The sequence below is a fragment of the Impatiens glandulifera genome, chromosome 8, assembly GCF_907164915.1.
Source record: "Impatiens glandulifera chromosome 8, dImpGla2.1, whole genome shotgun sequence".
In the NCBI taxonomy this organism is placed as follows: Eukaryota; Viridiplantae; Streptophyta; class Magnoliopsida; order Ericales; family Balsaminaceae; genus Impatiens; species Impatiens glandulifera.
This window is the reverse complement of record NC_061869.1, coordinates 43,086,668-43,099,953: the sequence shown is the minus strand read 5'-3', so window position 1 is coordinate 43,099,953 and position 13,286 is coordinate 43,086,668. Positions and strand designations below refer to the sequence as shown.

General features: G+C 33.9%; 1 protein-coding gene across 3 annotated transcripts; it reads left to right on the top strand.

The window, feature by feature from the left end:
- Nucleotides 1-2,614: 2,614 nt before the first annotated feature.
- LOC124911181 (putative disease resistance protein RGA3) lies at nt 2,615-6,851 on the top strand. 3 transcript variants are annotated; one of them, XR_007096592.1, is made up of 4 exons: nt 2,615-6,153; nt 6,233-6,267; nt 6,339-6,406; nt 6,583-6,851. XR_007096592.1 is itself a non-coding variant. In XM_047451631.1 (2 exons), the coding sequence occupies exon 1, from the start codon at nt 2,889-2,891 to the stop codon at nt 6,129-6,131; it is 3,243 nt and encodes a 1,080-aa protein (XP_047307587.1). In that variant the 5' UTR covers nt 2,615-2,888; the 3' UTR covers nt 6,132-6,153; nt 6,233-6,851. The 3 variants fall into 3 exon arrangements, 1 of the variants encoding a protein (XP_047307587.1); XR_007096593.1 differs by having other exon boundaries at nt 6,334-6,406; XM_047451631.1 differs by having other exon boundaries at nt 6,233-6,851.
- Nucleotides 6,852-13,286: the final 6,435 nt, after the last annotated feature.

The following is a 13,286-nucleotide window of genomic DNA, read 5'->3' as shown; positions in this document are numbered from 1 at the left end:
ATTAATTGGTTAGAAATAGTTGTACACCCGGACCGTTTTATACCAAATATATATATGGTTGTAAAGAAAAGTTATTAAATCCGTACTAATTCTATTTGCAATTGCTAAAATCGGGTGTGAAATTACTAATCATACTAATTGAAAATTTGGTCCCTAAAATTCATTGCAATTTGATGCGCACAATTCATTAATATAAGGAACATGACATTGTAAGTCGCTAAAAATGTTGTAACATCAATTACAAATGTATTGTAATATTCTTAGTTATATTAATTTATTGTTATGTAAGTTATAATTTTTACTTGGTTAGATACTATCAAGGTAAAAAATGAAACAATTAATAAAATATGAATTTAATATATGAGTATGAAATTTTTATGTCATGTTCTCATGGTTGTGCTTAATGAAATTGTGACTTTGTTTTATTTAAATGAATAATGAAATTGTGACTTTTTTTTATTTAAATGAATAATGAAATTGTGACTTAGTTATTACTCTTCATTATAATGAAACTTAGACTAAGTTTTTGCATTATAATTTGTTGAGATTTGGTATGAAATAAAATTATAAACCAATGTTAACTTATACTTAATTCTTCATGTGAGAATAGATTATAACTTCAATACTAATATTAAGTAACTTTATTCTTGTATGGTCCACACGGAAAGGAAATTGTGGTTTATATTATTGTATCAATGGTCCACACCGAAAGGAAAGTGTGGTCCATTTTGTATGTGATTAATTTCAATTTATGTTTTGTAGGGGTCCTAATTTATATTAGATGCCACTTTTTAATTAGATAATCATTGCATATAAGTTGAAATGTCAAAACTTGTATATGAAAATAAGACAATAATATGACACATTAATCAAATATAAAATAATAAGTAGCTAGGTTTTTGTTGGAGCATTTTCATCATCATTCTTTGCAAATGACCATTTTCCCTCAAAAGACTCCGATCACCATTATTGTATTTTATATTTTCTAAAGGATATGTATTATTATAATTAATATTAGGTAGATAGTTCAGTATTATAAAAATGGACTAATTATACTGGCTTTTACAAGGTAATATATTTTATATTTCAATTATTCTTTGCAAGATGCATTTTCATCGTGTTAATAGAGAAGCAATGGATAAATTTGCTGAAGGAAAACAAATGTATGATAAAGAAGTCGAAAGGGGTACACCATGTGTATTAAGGAATTGACCGAGGTTTGGATCATCTCTTTAGTGATAAACTCCTAATTGTTTTTTCTTTGATGTTGGGCTATTTTAATTCATAGAAAAATAATAGGAGATTCTTAGTGTAACAAGTATTTTTGACTCGTTTTAATCTTTTAGAAAATAAACTTAGTATTTCAAAATTTATATTTTTTCTAACACACTTTGAGTTTTTTTTTTTTTTAAATTGGCTTAGTTAAACGAATATTTGATTTTTTTAATCAAAATAGAAAAGCAAAGTTATTATGATTTCCCTTATCAAAAGTTGGTTTATGTTGTTATATTTTCAAAGGATACCAATTTTTGTAAGAAAAATATAAACAATATCATTAACATGTTATTGCGAAATAAAAATAAAAATGAAACATTATCCAAATGTAAATACATCATCTATAGTTTAATTCACCAGCAAATAGAAGATGTTGGAACTTGAATTGAAGATATTTTTTGAAGATCACAATAAGACTTAGTTAACTTTTTGAAGGGCTCTAAACTTTTTGTTTGTTTGTATTTTCACTTAGGTCTTTAAAACTTTTTTTTGATAATTAGAAAACTGTACATGGGTTAGAATAAAATACAAATGAAAGATGATGAGAGAAGCTTATTAGTATTATGCCCAGAAGTTCATGGGTTCAAAATAGCTCTACACTGGAACTGTAAAGAAAAATTGTAAAATTCGTACTTTTTATATTTAAAATCGCTAAAACTAGTTGCCAAAAGACTATTCATCCTAATTAAAGTTTGGTACCTAATATCATTGCAATTTGATATGCACAATCCACTCTGAAATATTTTATTTGTGAAAAGAAGTTATTTGAGACCATTACACCAGTTTAGTGGACAAATAAAGTTAAACATAAATGTAGTATTATTGAAAAAAAAATAGATGTTTTACTGATGGTCATTGTATACCTAATTAAATTTGAAAGGTCAACAAAGAGGTGCTTCTAAATTCCTAATATGAAAAAAAGGGTAAATTAAGTATCTGACCAGTTAACAATAATATATAAATTAGTGTTATATATTTTTTAACTTAAATTTTAATATTTCCAATATGTGAAGATCATCTAATATTTCCAACAGAATTGGAATATAAAACTTTAGTACATTAACTTTTATTTAAATGAATAATGAAACTGAGATTTGGTACGAAATAAAATTATATAGCAATATTAATTTATAGTTAATTTTTCAGGTGAGAATAGATTATAACTTGAATAGTAATAATAATGTAACTTTATTCTCTTAAGATTGTCAATAATTCATTTTCAGATATTTCAAGAGACATTGTGGTTTATATTATTGTATGGTCCACAGTCCACACGGATAGATAAGTCCATTTTGTATGTGATTAATTTCAATGGTTGTTCTTCAGTAGACACAAGATAACATTTGTGAGAAGTTTATCATCAAATTGATCGACAGAGAAACCACCATGGCTGAAGCAGCTCTAATCAGTGGATTGCTTTCAAACTTGGCACCTTTGATTAAGGATGAATTCTCGTTGTTTGGAGTTTTAAGAAGGAGGTTCAAAAGTTATCCAGCACACTATCTTCGATTAGTGCCGTTCTTGAGGATGCAGAGAGAAAGAAGGACAAGGACAATCAAACAGAAAATTGGTTGCGAAAGCTCAAAGATGTGGCGTATGAGGTTCGAGACATCATGGATGACTGCACCTTTGAAGATCTTCGTCTTCAACTCAAAAGGCGTAATGCCTCCTCTTCAACCTGTATCCAGGTAACCAACTCAATAACCCATCCTTTTAGTAGTACTTGGACACGTCTAAAATTTGGTCACAAAATTAAGGATGTTCAAAAGAAGCTTGACCAAATTTCTTTAGAGCGCCAAAAGTTACATTTGCTTGAATCTATTCCTGACTCAAAAATAGACAAGCTTACGAGTAGTTCGCGTGAAACCATCTCTCTTTCTAGTTGTAATCAAGTTTATGGGAGAGATAAGGAAAAGAAACAGATAATTGATATTATGGTCAATACATCTAGTGTTAGTGTTGCCAAAAAGTTATCTGTTCTGCCAATTGTTGGAATTGGGGGTCTTGGTAAAACAACACTTGCCCAAACGGTCTTCAACGACGAGGAGATTACTAAGCATTTTGAAACCAAAATCTGGGTATGTGTTTCTGATGAATTTGATATTAAATTTGTGATGAAAGCCATTTTAGAAGAAAAGGCGGAAGCATGCTCGGAAGAATTGCAGAAAAAAGTTAGAGAAAAATTGAGCGGGAAAAGATATTTGATTGTATTGGATGATGTTTGGAATGAAAATGTTGAGGCATGGGACCGCTTGAGATCTATCTTGGATTGTGGATCAAATGGTGCGTTCGTCCTGACCACGACACGAAAAAAAAAAGTGGCAAAAATTATGGAAACGATTCAACATTTTCAGTTATCAGTGCTTTCTAACGACGATTGTTGGTTACTCTTTGAAGAGCGCGCATTTATGTGTGGAACACCAAAAACTTCAAACTTTGTTGATATTGGTAAAGAAATAACTAAAAAATGTAAGGGTGTTCCTTTAGTTGCCAAGACATTGGGAAGTCAATTGGGCTTCAAAAGTGATATAAATGAATGGTGTAAAATTAAAGATAATGAGATATTGGAGATATCTCATAATGAAGAATCTGATCTCTTGCCTATTCTAAGGTTGAGTTACTATGACCTCCCTTATCATTTGAGAAGATGCTTTGCGCTTTGTGCTATATTTCCCAAAGATACTATAATTGAAAAGCAGAGATTAATCCAACTGTGGATGGCCCATGATTTAATTCCTACAGTTAAAAATCAAGCAGTTGAAGATATTGGGAATACAATTTGGCAGGAGTTTTGTTGGAGATCTTTTTTTCAAGACGAGAAATTAGATCGGTATAAACTTTATGAAACATGGGTTCAAAACAAGGCAAGTACTACACATTGGGGTTTCTTTAGTCATGAAGAGAAAATAAATCGGTATAGACTTTATGAAACATGTAAGATGCACGATCTTATACACGATCTTGCGCAATCTGTTATGAAAGATGAATGTTATACCTTGGATGCTAAAAGCTCAAGCGATGGTTTAGGACGTGAAATTCGTCATGTAACAATAATGGCTGATAAGTTAGACAAAACAATAGTTTATTCTCTTAGGAATATTGGAGGGTTGCAAGGAATAATGTTCAATGGCTTACATAATGGTGTAAATTTCAACTGGAAAGAACCGTCTTTACGTGTCCTTGAAGGATGCCGAAATATGCAATATTTGCGTTATTTGGGATGTCTAAAACATCTTAGATATTTAGACATCTCTTTTATTTACGTACAAACATTGCCTGATAGTATATGTGGTCTTTTGAACTTACAAACTTTGAAGCTCAATTATTGTATTCTGCTTGAATGTTTGCCAAGAAATACGAGGGACCTCATTAACTTAAGACATCTTTATTTGGAGGGTTGTTGTAGATTAAAATATATGCCTAGAGGGATGGGGCAATTGAAACATCTGAAGACGTTAAGCTGGTTTGTGATAGGCAAGAATGAGAGATATTGTCAACTCGACGAATTAAAAGATTTGGATATCGGCGGATCAATGACAATTAAGAACCTTGGAAAAGTTAGTGATGCATCTATGGAAAGAGGGATAAGTATGGCTAAAAAGACGAGTATCAATGAATTGGAGTTGGAATGGAGATTTTATGAAGAAGATGATGAGAGCAAGAGAACTAGAGATGAGAAAATTGGTGAAGCTCTAGAGGTTTCAACTGCAAGGCTGAAGACATTGAAAATAAGTGGTTACAAAGGTGTGAATCTCCCTAAATGGGTGGGAAAATCATATTCTTTTCTAACACACCTTGAGTTTATGGACTTGGACAATGTGAATACTATTGCTAGTAGTAGAGATGTCATTGAACTATTCCCTTTGTTAGAGGAACTTATTGTTAATTACATGAAGAAATTGAGGGAATTGGTGTCACCTGGCTGTTGGAGTACTGGATCATTCCCTAATCTATTCACACTGTTTATAACTGATTGCCCAAAGCTAGGGGCTTTGCCACCGTATCTCAAAGCACTCAAACATGTAACCCTTGAAGGTGAATGTTTGGATGAATTGTTATATAGCATCTGGAATCTTAATGGTACTCTCACTCATCTGAATCTTAATAGATTAAATAATGATGTGGATATGAATGGAATTGAAGTAGCATTATTCCCTTTGTTAGAGGAACTTTTTATTAGAGACATGAAGAACTTGAGGGAATTGGTGTCTCCTACTATTCCTAGTACCGGAGCATTCCTTAATCTATGCAAGCTACAGATATCTTATTGCCCAAAGCTATGGGCCTTGCCACCGCATCTCAAATCACTCAAAGATGTATCTGTTTGGGGTCATTGTTCGGATGAGTTGTTATATAGTATCTCAAATCTTAGTGCTCTCACTCATCTCACTCTTGGTGATATGAAAGAAAGAAGTGTTTTATTTGGAGCTGGTTACATGGCATTAATGTTTGATGATGAGATACCATCATCGTCGTCAACCCTTGCGGACAATAATAATAATAATGAAGCACAATTACGCTCAACTTTCCAATCTCTTCAATCTCTGAGAATTGAGTGGTGCAAGAAGTTAAGGCGTTTGTTTGATGAGGGAATGATATCAAAGATTAGTGGCTGCCAGAACAAACAATTCATCAACTCTCTCACGGAATTGATTATTCAAGATTGTCCGGAGTTGATGATATCAGTTGAGGAATTTAGAAACCTCAATATTAATAATAATTCACTACAGAGATTGACTATCAGCCGTTGTCCTAAGTTGGTGTCTTCAGAAGCGGACGATGTTATCGCAATCCTGCGTTCCCTTCGAACCAAACTTGAATTCTTCAAAGTAGATATTCTATTGGAAGAGGAATAGAAGAAGAAGAGTCAATTAGAAGGTACGTATAAAAATAATAATTATATTCATCCATTAATCATCTACTATTACTCAATGACTTATAATTTCTTGACATACAGTGATAACTTAAAGGAGTAGAAGACTCAAAAAGGAGGTAAGTACCTAAATAATTATATTCGTTTTGTAATGTATAGGTTTCTTATTTCTTATTTACTTGAAGTTCAGAGCATATAGATAATCTATTGGAAAAGAAACATGAAGAGCAGATCATAGTGGCCATATAATCAAATTTGGTATGTAGAGCTCTATTTCTATAGTTTTTTTTTTAAACCAAAAAAGATAATTCTAACTTTCTATTGTTTAGGTTGTTTCTTTCACCATCTGCTTTCCAATTTTCATTCCATTATATATTCCATTATATAATGGCCATATTCACCGTATAATATTGTTGGGTTTTTTGTTTCCTTAGTCCATGAGGAAAAGCCCAGCAAATAGGCTCATCTTGGGCCCCCACTTGATTTACTTATTTGGGAGCAATATAAAAGGGGGATAAAACTTCTTTTGCAAGAAATAAGAGCAAAAGAAAGAGAGAGAAAAACAAGAAAGAAAAGAGTGAAAAACTTCAAGTTTCAGTAGTCTCAGTGTTTTGATGATCGATGGAGTTCGCACCGTTGGATCATCCTAATGTTTGGACAGCAGCTTCACAAGTTCTGGGCCAACATTCTGGACGGTGGAGATCGGATTCTGAGCATGAACAGTAGCAATTATTTTGGTGATATTCTTTCTTTCTTGTTTTTTGATTGTTTCTATATCCTTGATGTGCATTTTTTAGGGTATTATGAATTTGTATGCCTCTAGTATTGTCTAGAGAAAACTTTTGTATTGCTCTTTTGCTGGTGATAGTGAATTTTAAGCGGCACTAGGTGTCCCGTGGTTTTTACCCATTGAGGGATTTTCCACGCTAAAATTCGGTGTTGTTTGTGTGTGTTTGTTTGGTGTGTTACTCACTGTTTTAGGGCTGTGTTGATTGCATTTTGCATACCTATTTGTTAGCTTCCTCACAGGTTTAAACGGTTTGAGAAAGTGTTGCCAAACAAAGGATAAATTCCGCATTTGTTGTTTACCGTTGTGGTGCATTTCCATCAAATATATGTTATATAATCGTTTGCATCAGGAAAATTTAGGAAGTGGGGAAATTATTGTTGATGTGCCAAACTAAGAATAATCGTGACAGATTAAAGCCAAATATTGTATAAAATGATTTGATCTAATTTTCTTTGCACTTTTAATTTTATTTATATATTTGATTTGATGCATATATAATTAGATCTTCGTTGATCAGAAAATGTGTATAGTGTGAGCTGTTAGTGAGACTTTTGATTTATGATTGATAGCCATAAATCTCTTAGAACATCTAAAATTTATAGTTTTCAGATCTATTAAAAAGATAGTTTATACCGGTAGAACTTAAATGTTTTGGAAGAACCTCAAGAATCTACATCAAATCATATTTTAATGAATGAATATCTCAATGCTTCAGATATTCCTCGTGTAATTGAAGATGATAATTTTCTTAATAATTCTAAGATGACTATTTTAGAGTTTGTTTGATATAGGTTTTCTTTTTTGAAAATCTTCCTTTTATGAAAAAAAAAGACTATTTGGGTAAATCGATAAAGTATCTATTGTATTATGTGTTTTTAAATGGCTTTGCCTAAAAATTCTGTTATCATACATAGTCTTTAATTCTTGCACTTTTACCTTTTTTACATTCAATTCATTCAAATTCAAAATTATACTTATTTTTAGTATGCAATAGTAAACTATGGGCAAATTTGATGAAATGATCCTAATAAAGGCCTTAATTACGCGGGTGACCAACACATAAATTAAATTGAGCAGGTGACCACTTCAAAAAATTTTGACAAAATTACCCTCTTCGCATAACGCGAAAGGAGGGACCGTCACGCGAAGGAAACCAATTTTTTTTTTATATAAATTCTCAATTTTTTGTATTTCTTTATTTTCCTTTCTCCCTGTTCTCTCTCTCGCGACGGAACCCTAGACGAACGATTTTGTTCTCATAGGTGACCGACAAATACATCGAAGGACAAAACCCGTTCTAATATCATGTGATTTATGTTCTTATTTCTATTATAGCTTTATTAAATGTTTTTGTGTTCATCTTCAATACATGTTGGATGCTCGATGACGATATTTGCAAATGAGGTTGTTCTTATTGTTCATCTTGGTGGTTCATCTTGTCGATTATAATATTTATAGATGAGGTTGTTCATATTGTTCATCTTGGTGGTTCATCTAGTCGATGATAATATTTGCAGATGAGGTTGTTCTTATTGTTCATCTTGTCGATGATGATATTTGCAAATTATGCTCTAATTCGGTTCCATTTTAAGGAAGATTCATGTGATTCGGTCCCTTCTCACGACGGGAAAGATCGTCTCGTGAGAAAGGACCGAATCACATTAATTTTCCCTGCTTGCAAAGTACAAGATCATCTCGTAAAGGGTCGTTCCTTCTCCTGAAGGGGCGTCACTTCCCGCGATGGGCAGTCCCTTCTCGCGAAGGATAAGTTCATTTTGCGAAGGGAAAGATTGTCTCGCGAAGGGTAAGATCGTCTCGTGAAGGAAGTCGAAGAGGCGTGTTATACTCTATTTATAAGTATGACGCTATAAACATTTCTTTCTTCACTCCGTCGCGACGACTCGTCTCTCTCTACCCTCTGTTTAACTTCATTGCTTCCTGCCTCGACAATTCTTCCTACTCGTCTTCTCGTTCCTACATCGTCGTCATTAATTAGGTTAATTTTAGTTTTTGATTTAGGGTTTATGTTTAGGGTTTCGCGATGGGCCTTCTCGCGACGCACGATCGTCTCGCGATGGTGTATTTGATATTTGTTCTTACATTTTTGTTGTTATTCCTTTTGTAGATGGCAGAAACCAACGTTCGTGAGTTTCCTAGTAGGATTTCTTGGAAATACGCCCACAACCTCAAGAAGATAATTGACAAGTTCGATACAATGGATCTTATGGAGAGGGCTTTGAATACCCAATTCAAATATTTATTCACAGCCTAGGGCTTTCTGTTCTCATGAACAATAGTCCATCGATGTTTCTTAGGAAGGTAAGCTCAAACTCGAAGTAGGTTATTTTAATGGTGAATGGGGGAGGAACATGTATTTGGTATGAAGGAATATGCCTTGGTTATAGGCCTTAACTTCGATAGATTTCCTATGGTGAACGAAGAAGAAGATGAATGACGAGGTTGTCCACCCCTCTTGATTAAATATTTTAAAGGGAAAATGACTGTACGAATCAACGAGTTTGAGTCTTGTTTTATATCATGCACTGATAAGGAAGATGCATGGAAGATGGGGCTGGTATGCCTGATATTTCAGTACCTAATTGCATTTGACCCAAGAAGGATTTTACTTGTCAAAATCCCTCACATGGTGGAAGACGTGGAAACTTTCCTCTGATTTCCATTAGGAAATGTCTCCTTTAGAGCCACCCTGAAGGGTGTTAACAAGAATATGAAACATCTCAGTTCTATATATTTTGCCAAGAATGATAAGAGGGATTAATAATGTTTTCCTTATAACGTTTATGGGTTCGCACTAACATTTCAAGTGTGGACATATGAGGTCATCAAAATCTTTGTTTCTAAATTCACCATCAGGAAGGAGCTTAACGAGCCTCCGCCCATTGTTATTAGTCTATTATTCCAACAAGAAGAACACCTTGCAGGAGATAAAGTCTGCCATTCAGATCATGGATCTGACTAAGATGGAAGAGTCCTCCATGGAGAAGAGCTTATACGATGGGTGGACTTTGAACAAATAGATAATTCAGCTGATGATTTGTTTGAGGGATTTACAGATGGGAAGAGAATCATCGCTAAAGGTGAAGAAGAAGATGAAGATAAAGAACCTACTCCCAAACCTGCCAACATGAAGAGAAAGCCTTATTATGATGAAGAATTTACTCCCAAACATGCTCCCAAACTTGCCAAGAGTCTTAGTCCTCCCACCGTGACGTCAAATCTTGCATCACCTGTACATGCATCACCTACACCTACATGCATCACCTACACCTACTGTTGGATATAAATATGATGCGTTAAAGGAGGATGTCAAAAAGTTGAAAAAAGACATAATGGTCATCAAAGAAACTCAACACAATCACTATAATCATATGAGAAAGATGGTTCTTAGTATGGCCAGCTAGTTGGACAAACATGTGACCAAACAAATGGCCATATTATTAACCAAAGTAGATAAGGAGGAGAAGAAGAAGAGGAAAAAGGAGATTAAGGAGAAGGAGATGAAGGATGAGGTAGAGATTCAAATTTGATAAGGGATTCCATTCGCAAGACGATCGTCACAAGACGATCTTGCCCTTCACGACAAACACGATCATATCGCGAAGGGCAAAATTGTCTCGTGAAGGGCACGATCGTCTCGCGACAGCACCATTGAAGTAATGCAATTATAGACTGACCAAAATGTTTTTCTATTTTGCAGAAGATGAAGACGAAGTTTGATGATGAGAAGGAGAATGAAAATGAATATGAGAAGAAAGAGAATATGAATGAGGAGATGGAGAATGAAGAAAAGGAGTATGAAGAGAATGAATTTGAAGGGGATGATGAATGAAGATGAGAAGAAGGAGAATGAAGATGAGAAGAATAGAGATGATGAGAAGGAGAATGAAGATGAAGAGAAGGGTGTGATGAATGAAGATGATAAAAATAAAGGTGAGGAGAATGAAGATGAGGTGAAGGAGAATGAGGAGAATGAGAGTTATGAGAAGGAAGATGAGGAAAAGGAAGATAAGGAGAAGGAATATGAGAAGAAGGAGAGTGAGGAGAAGGAAGATGAGAAGATGGTGAATGAGGAGAAGGAAGATGAGAATGATGAAATGGTACTCAACGAAATTGTGCGACATAATAAGAAGCAAAAGAATGAGAAGAGGAAAGAGGAGGAAGAAGATGATTATGATTTCAAAGAATTCAATACTCCTCTTAAAGCAACATTTGGGACAAATAAGAGGATGAAGAAGCCTAAGATAGATGACTTGTTCACCAACCCTTCGGGTAAACAGGAAAAGATAAATGATACAATAATAGTCAATCCCCTTCAAAAATTTTAAAAACATCTGCTGGATCCTGACATATAGGAAGAAAGTAGCAATAGGTGATTTTTTGCTCGGAGATAAGTTTAGGCGACAGCACAAAACTTGTCTTAAAGATCCTAACCATCATAAAATTGAAGAATTTATCATGTACTACTAGGGTACTGAAGATAGATATTTGCCTGAATAGAAATTAGTTGATGATATATATGTCCCGTTGAACCTAAGTATCAAGAATTGGATATTGTGCGTTGCTCGTCTACAAGAGTGGCGGATCGACGTGTATGATTGCGATTCCTATATTTATAAGAATATTGATTCATTCTTGAAACCACTTTGTCAAATGCTTCCGTATATACTTAATAAGGCAACCACTCCTCCTGAGCAAAGAAGGTTTCCTAAGCTAAGATATGACCCCATGATATACAAAAGACTTTCACACCCCAAAACAACCAAAAATTGGGAAGTCCCCAATGCAGCTAAGAGTGGGGGAAGTCCCCAAAGCAACACAGAGTTGGGATTGTGGTGTCTTCATGCTTATGTATACGGAAATTATAATAAGGTGAGATTAAAATTTATACATATATATTATATATGATAAGTTAATGTAAAATATATACATATATAGACCGCCCTTCGCGAGACGATCGTGCCCTTCGCGAGAAGGGTCTGCTCATCGCGAGACGTGACCATACCATTTTTAACGACATCAACAAACAACAAACAATGATCGAGGAAGAAGAGTACTAGTTGCCACTATCGTGCTCGTGCTCAAGGTTGCGTCGAAGATCGCCGTCGTGGCTGTCCGTCGAATATTGCCGTCGTTTAGGTTTTCGTTTAAAGAGAAGAAGAAGAGCATGAAGAGAGAGGAGGAGAAGAGTGAAATGAAATAAAGGCCAAAGTTATATTAAATAGTAAGGGTATTCTGGACTTTTCACAGGCTATCCCTTTGTGTGACGATTCCGCCCTTCGCGTTACGCGAAAGGGTAATTTTGTCAGAAAATTTTCTAAGTGGTCCTGAGCACAAGTAAAAGCTTTTTTACTGTCATTTCGTCAAATTTTCCAAACTATGTACCCAAAGGAAACCATTTCCTATATTGCTTTTATGGCAGCAATCCACCTAACTCTCTCCAATAACAACACAAATTATGAATAATAACAACACAAATTATGAATTTAGACTCAAACCCTCAAATCTTGGTTTGTGTTGTTTAACCTCAATAAGTTCTTATTATCAATAAATTTTGAAAAAAGACTATTTGAGTTTCCAAATTTTTAATTGCGGTCTAATAAGGTCTTTTTAAATTAAGCATCATCAGGTTCGCTTCATAATTAAATTTAGATACACACCTTTAACGGAGAAAAAACTTAACCGGCAAAGAAAGTCTGTTAGAATCTCCTCCAATAACATCCTCTCTACAAACTAGAAAATGCCAAAATAGAAGAAATTAATGAAGCTAATAAAGATCTTTAATGAAATCAATTTAAAACTCATAATTGTTTTCTCTTCAATTGGGCTATTCATTTCATAGGAAAATAATAGGAGATTCTTAGTGTAACATGTAATTTAATTTATTTATTTTGACTCGTTTCACTCGTCGAACCGGTCAAACCGATGTTCTATAATACCTTTAATATCTTGAAGTGATGAATGCAGGGTGTTTATGCAACACAAGCAATTTTGTACATAAATATTACAACTTCGAAAACCTGCTGCTCTATGCAGAAACATATTAACACATACATATTTTCAAGTTCAGAATCCTTTGGTGGAGGAGTTTTATGGAATGCAGCCTCAACCATCTTCAAACTCTAGATGTCATTAATACTAGAAGAATTGGTAGTCGAGCCTTCTAAGTCATCCCCAAAATCATTTAGGTAAAAAGATCAATATCTCTGGGCAGCCAAGAAAATATATACAATTTAGTATTAACAAATCTTATAATTTAAAATAATATATATAAAATATTATCACAATATAATAAATTATATTATTATATAATTTTTCATATATGTCTAA

What these genes read in the sequence shown, in the direction of transcription:
- LOC124911181 (XM_047451631.1), top strand. Translation starts at nt 2,889, where the DNA reads ATGGATGACTGCACCTTTGAAGATCTTCGTCTTCAACTCAAAAGGCGT.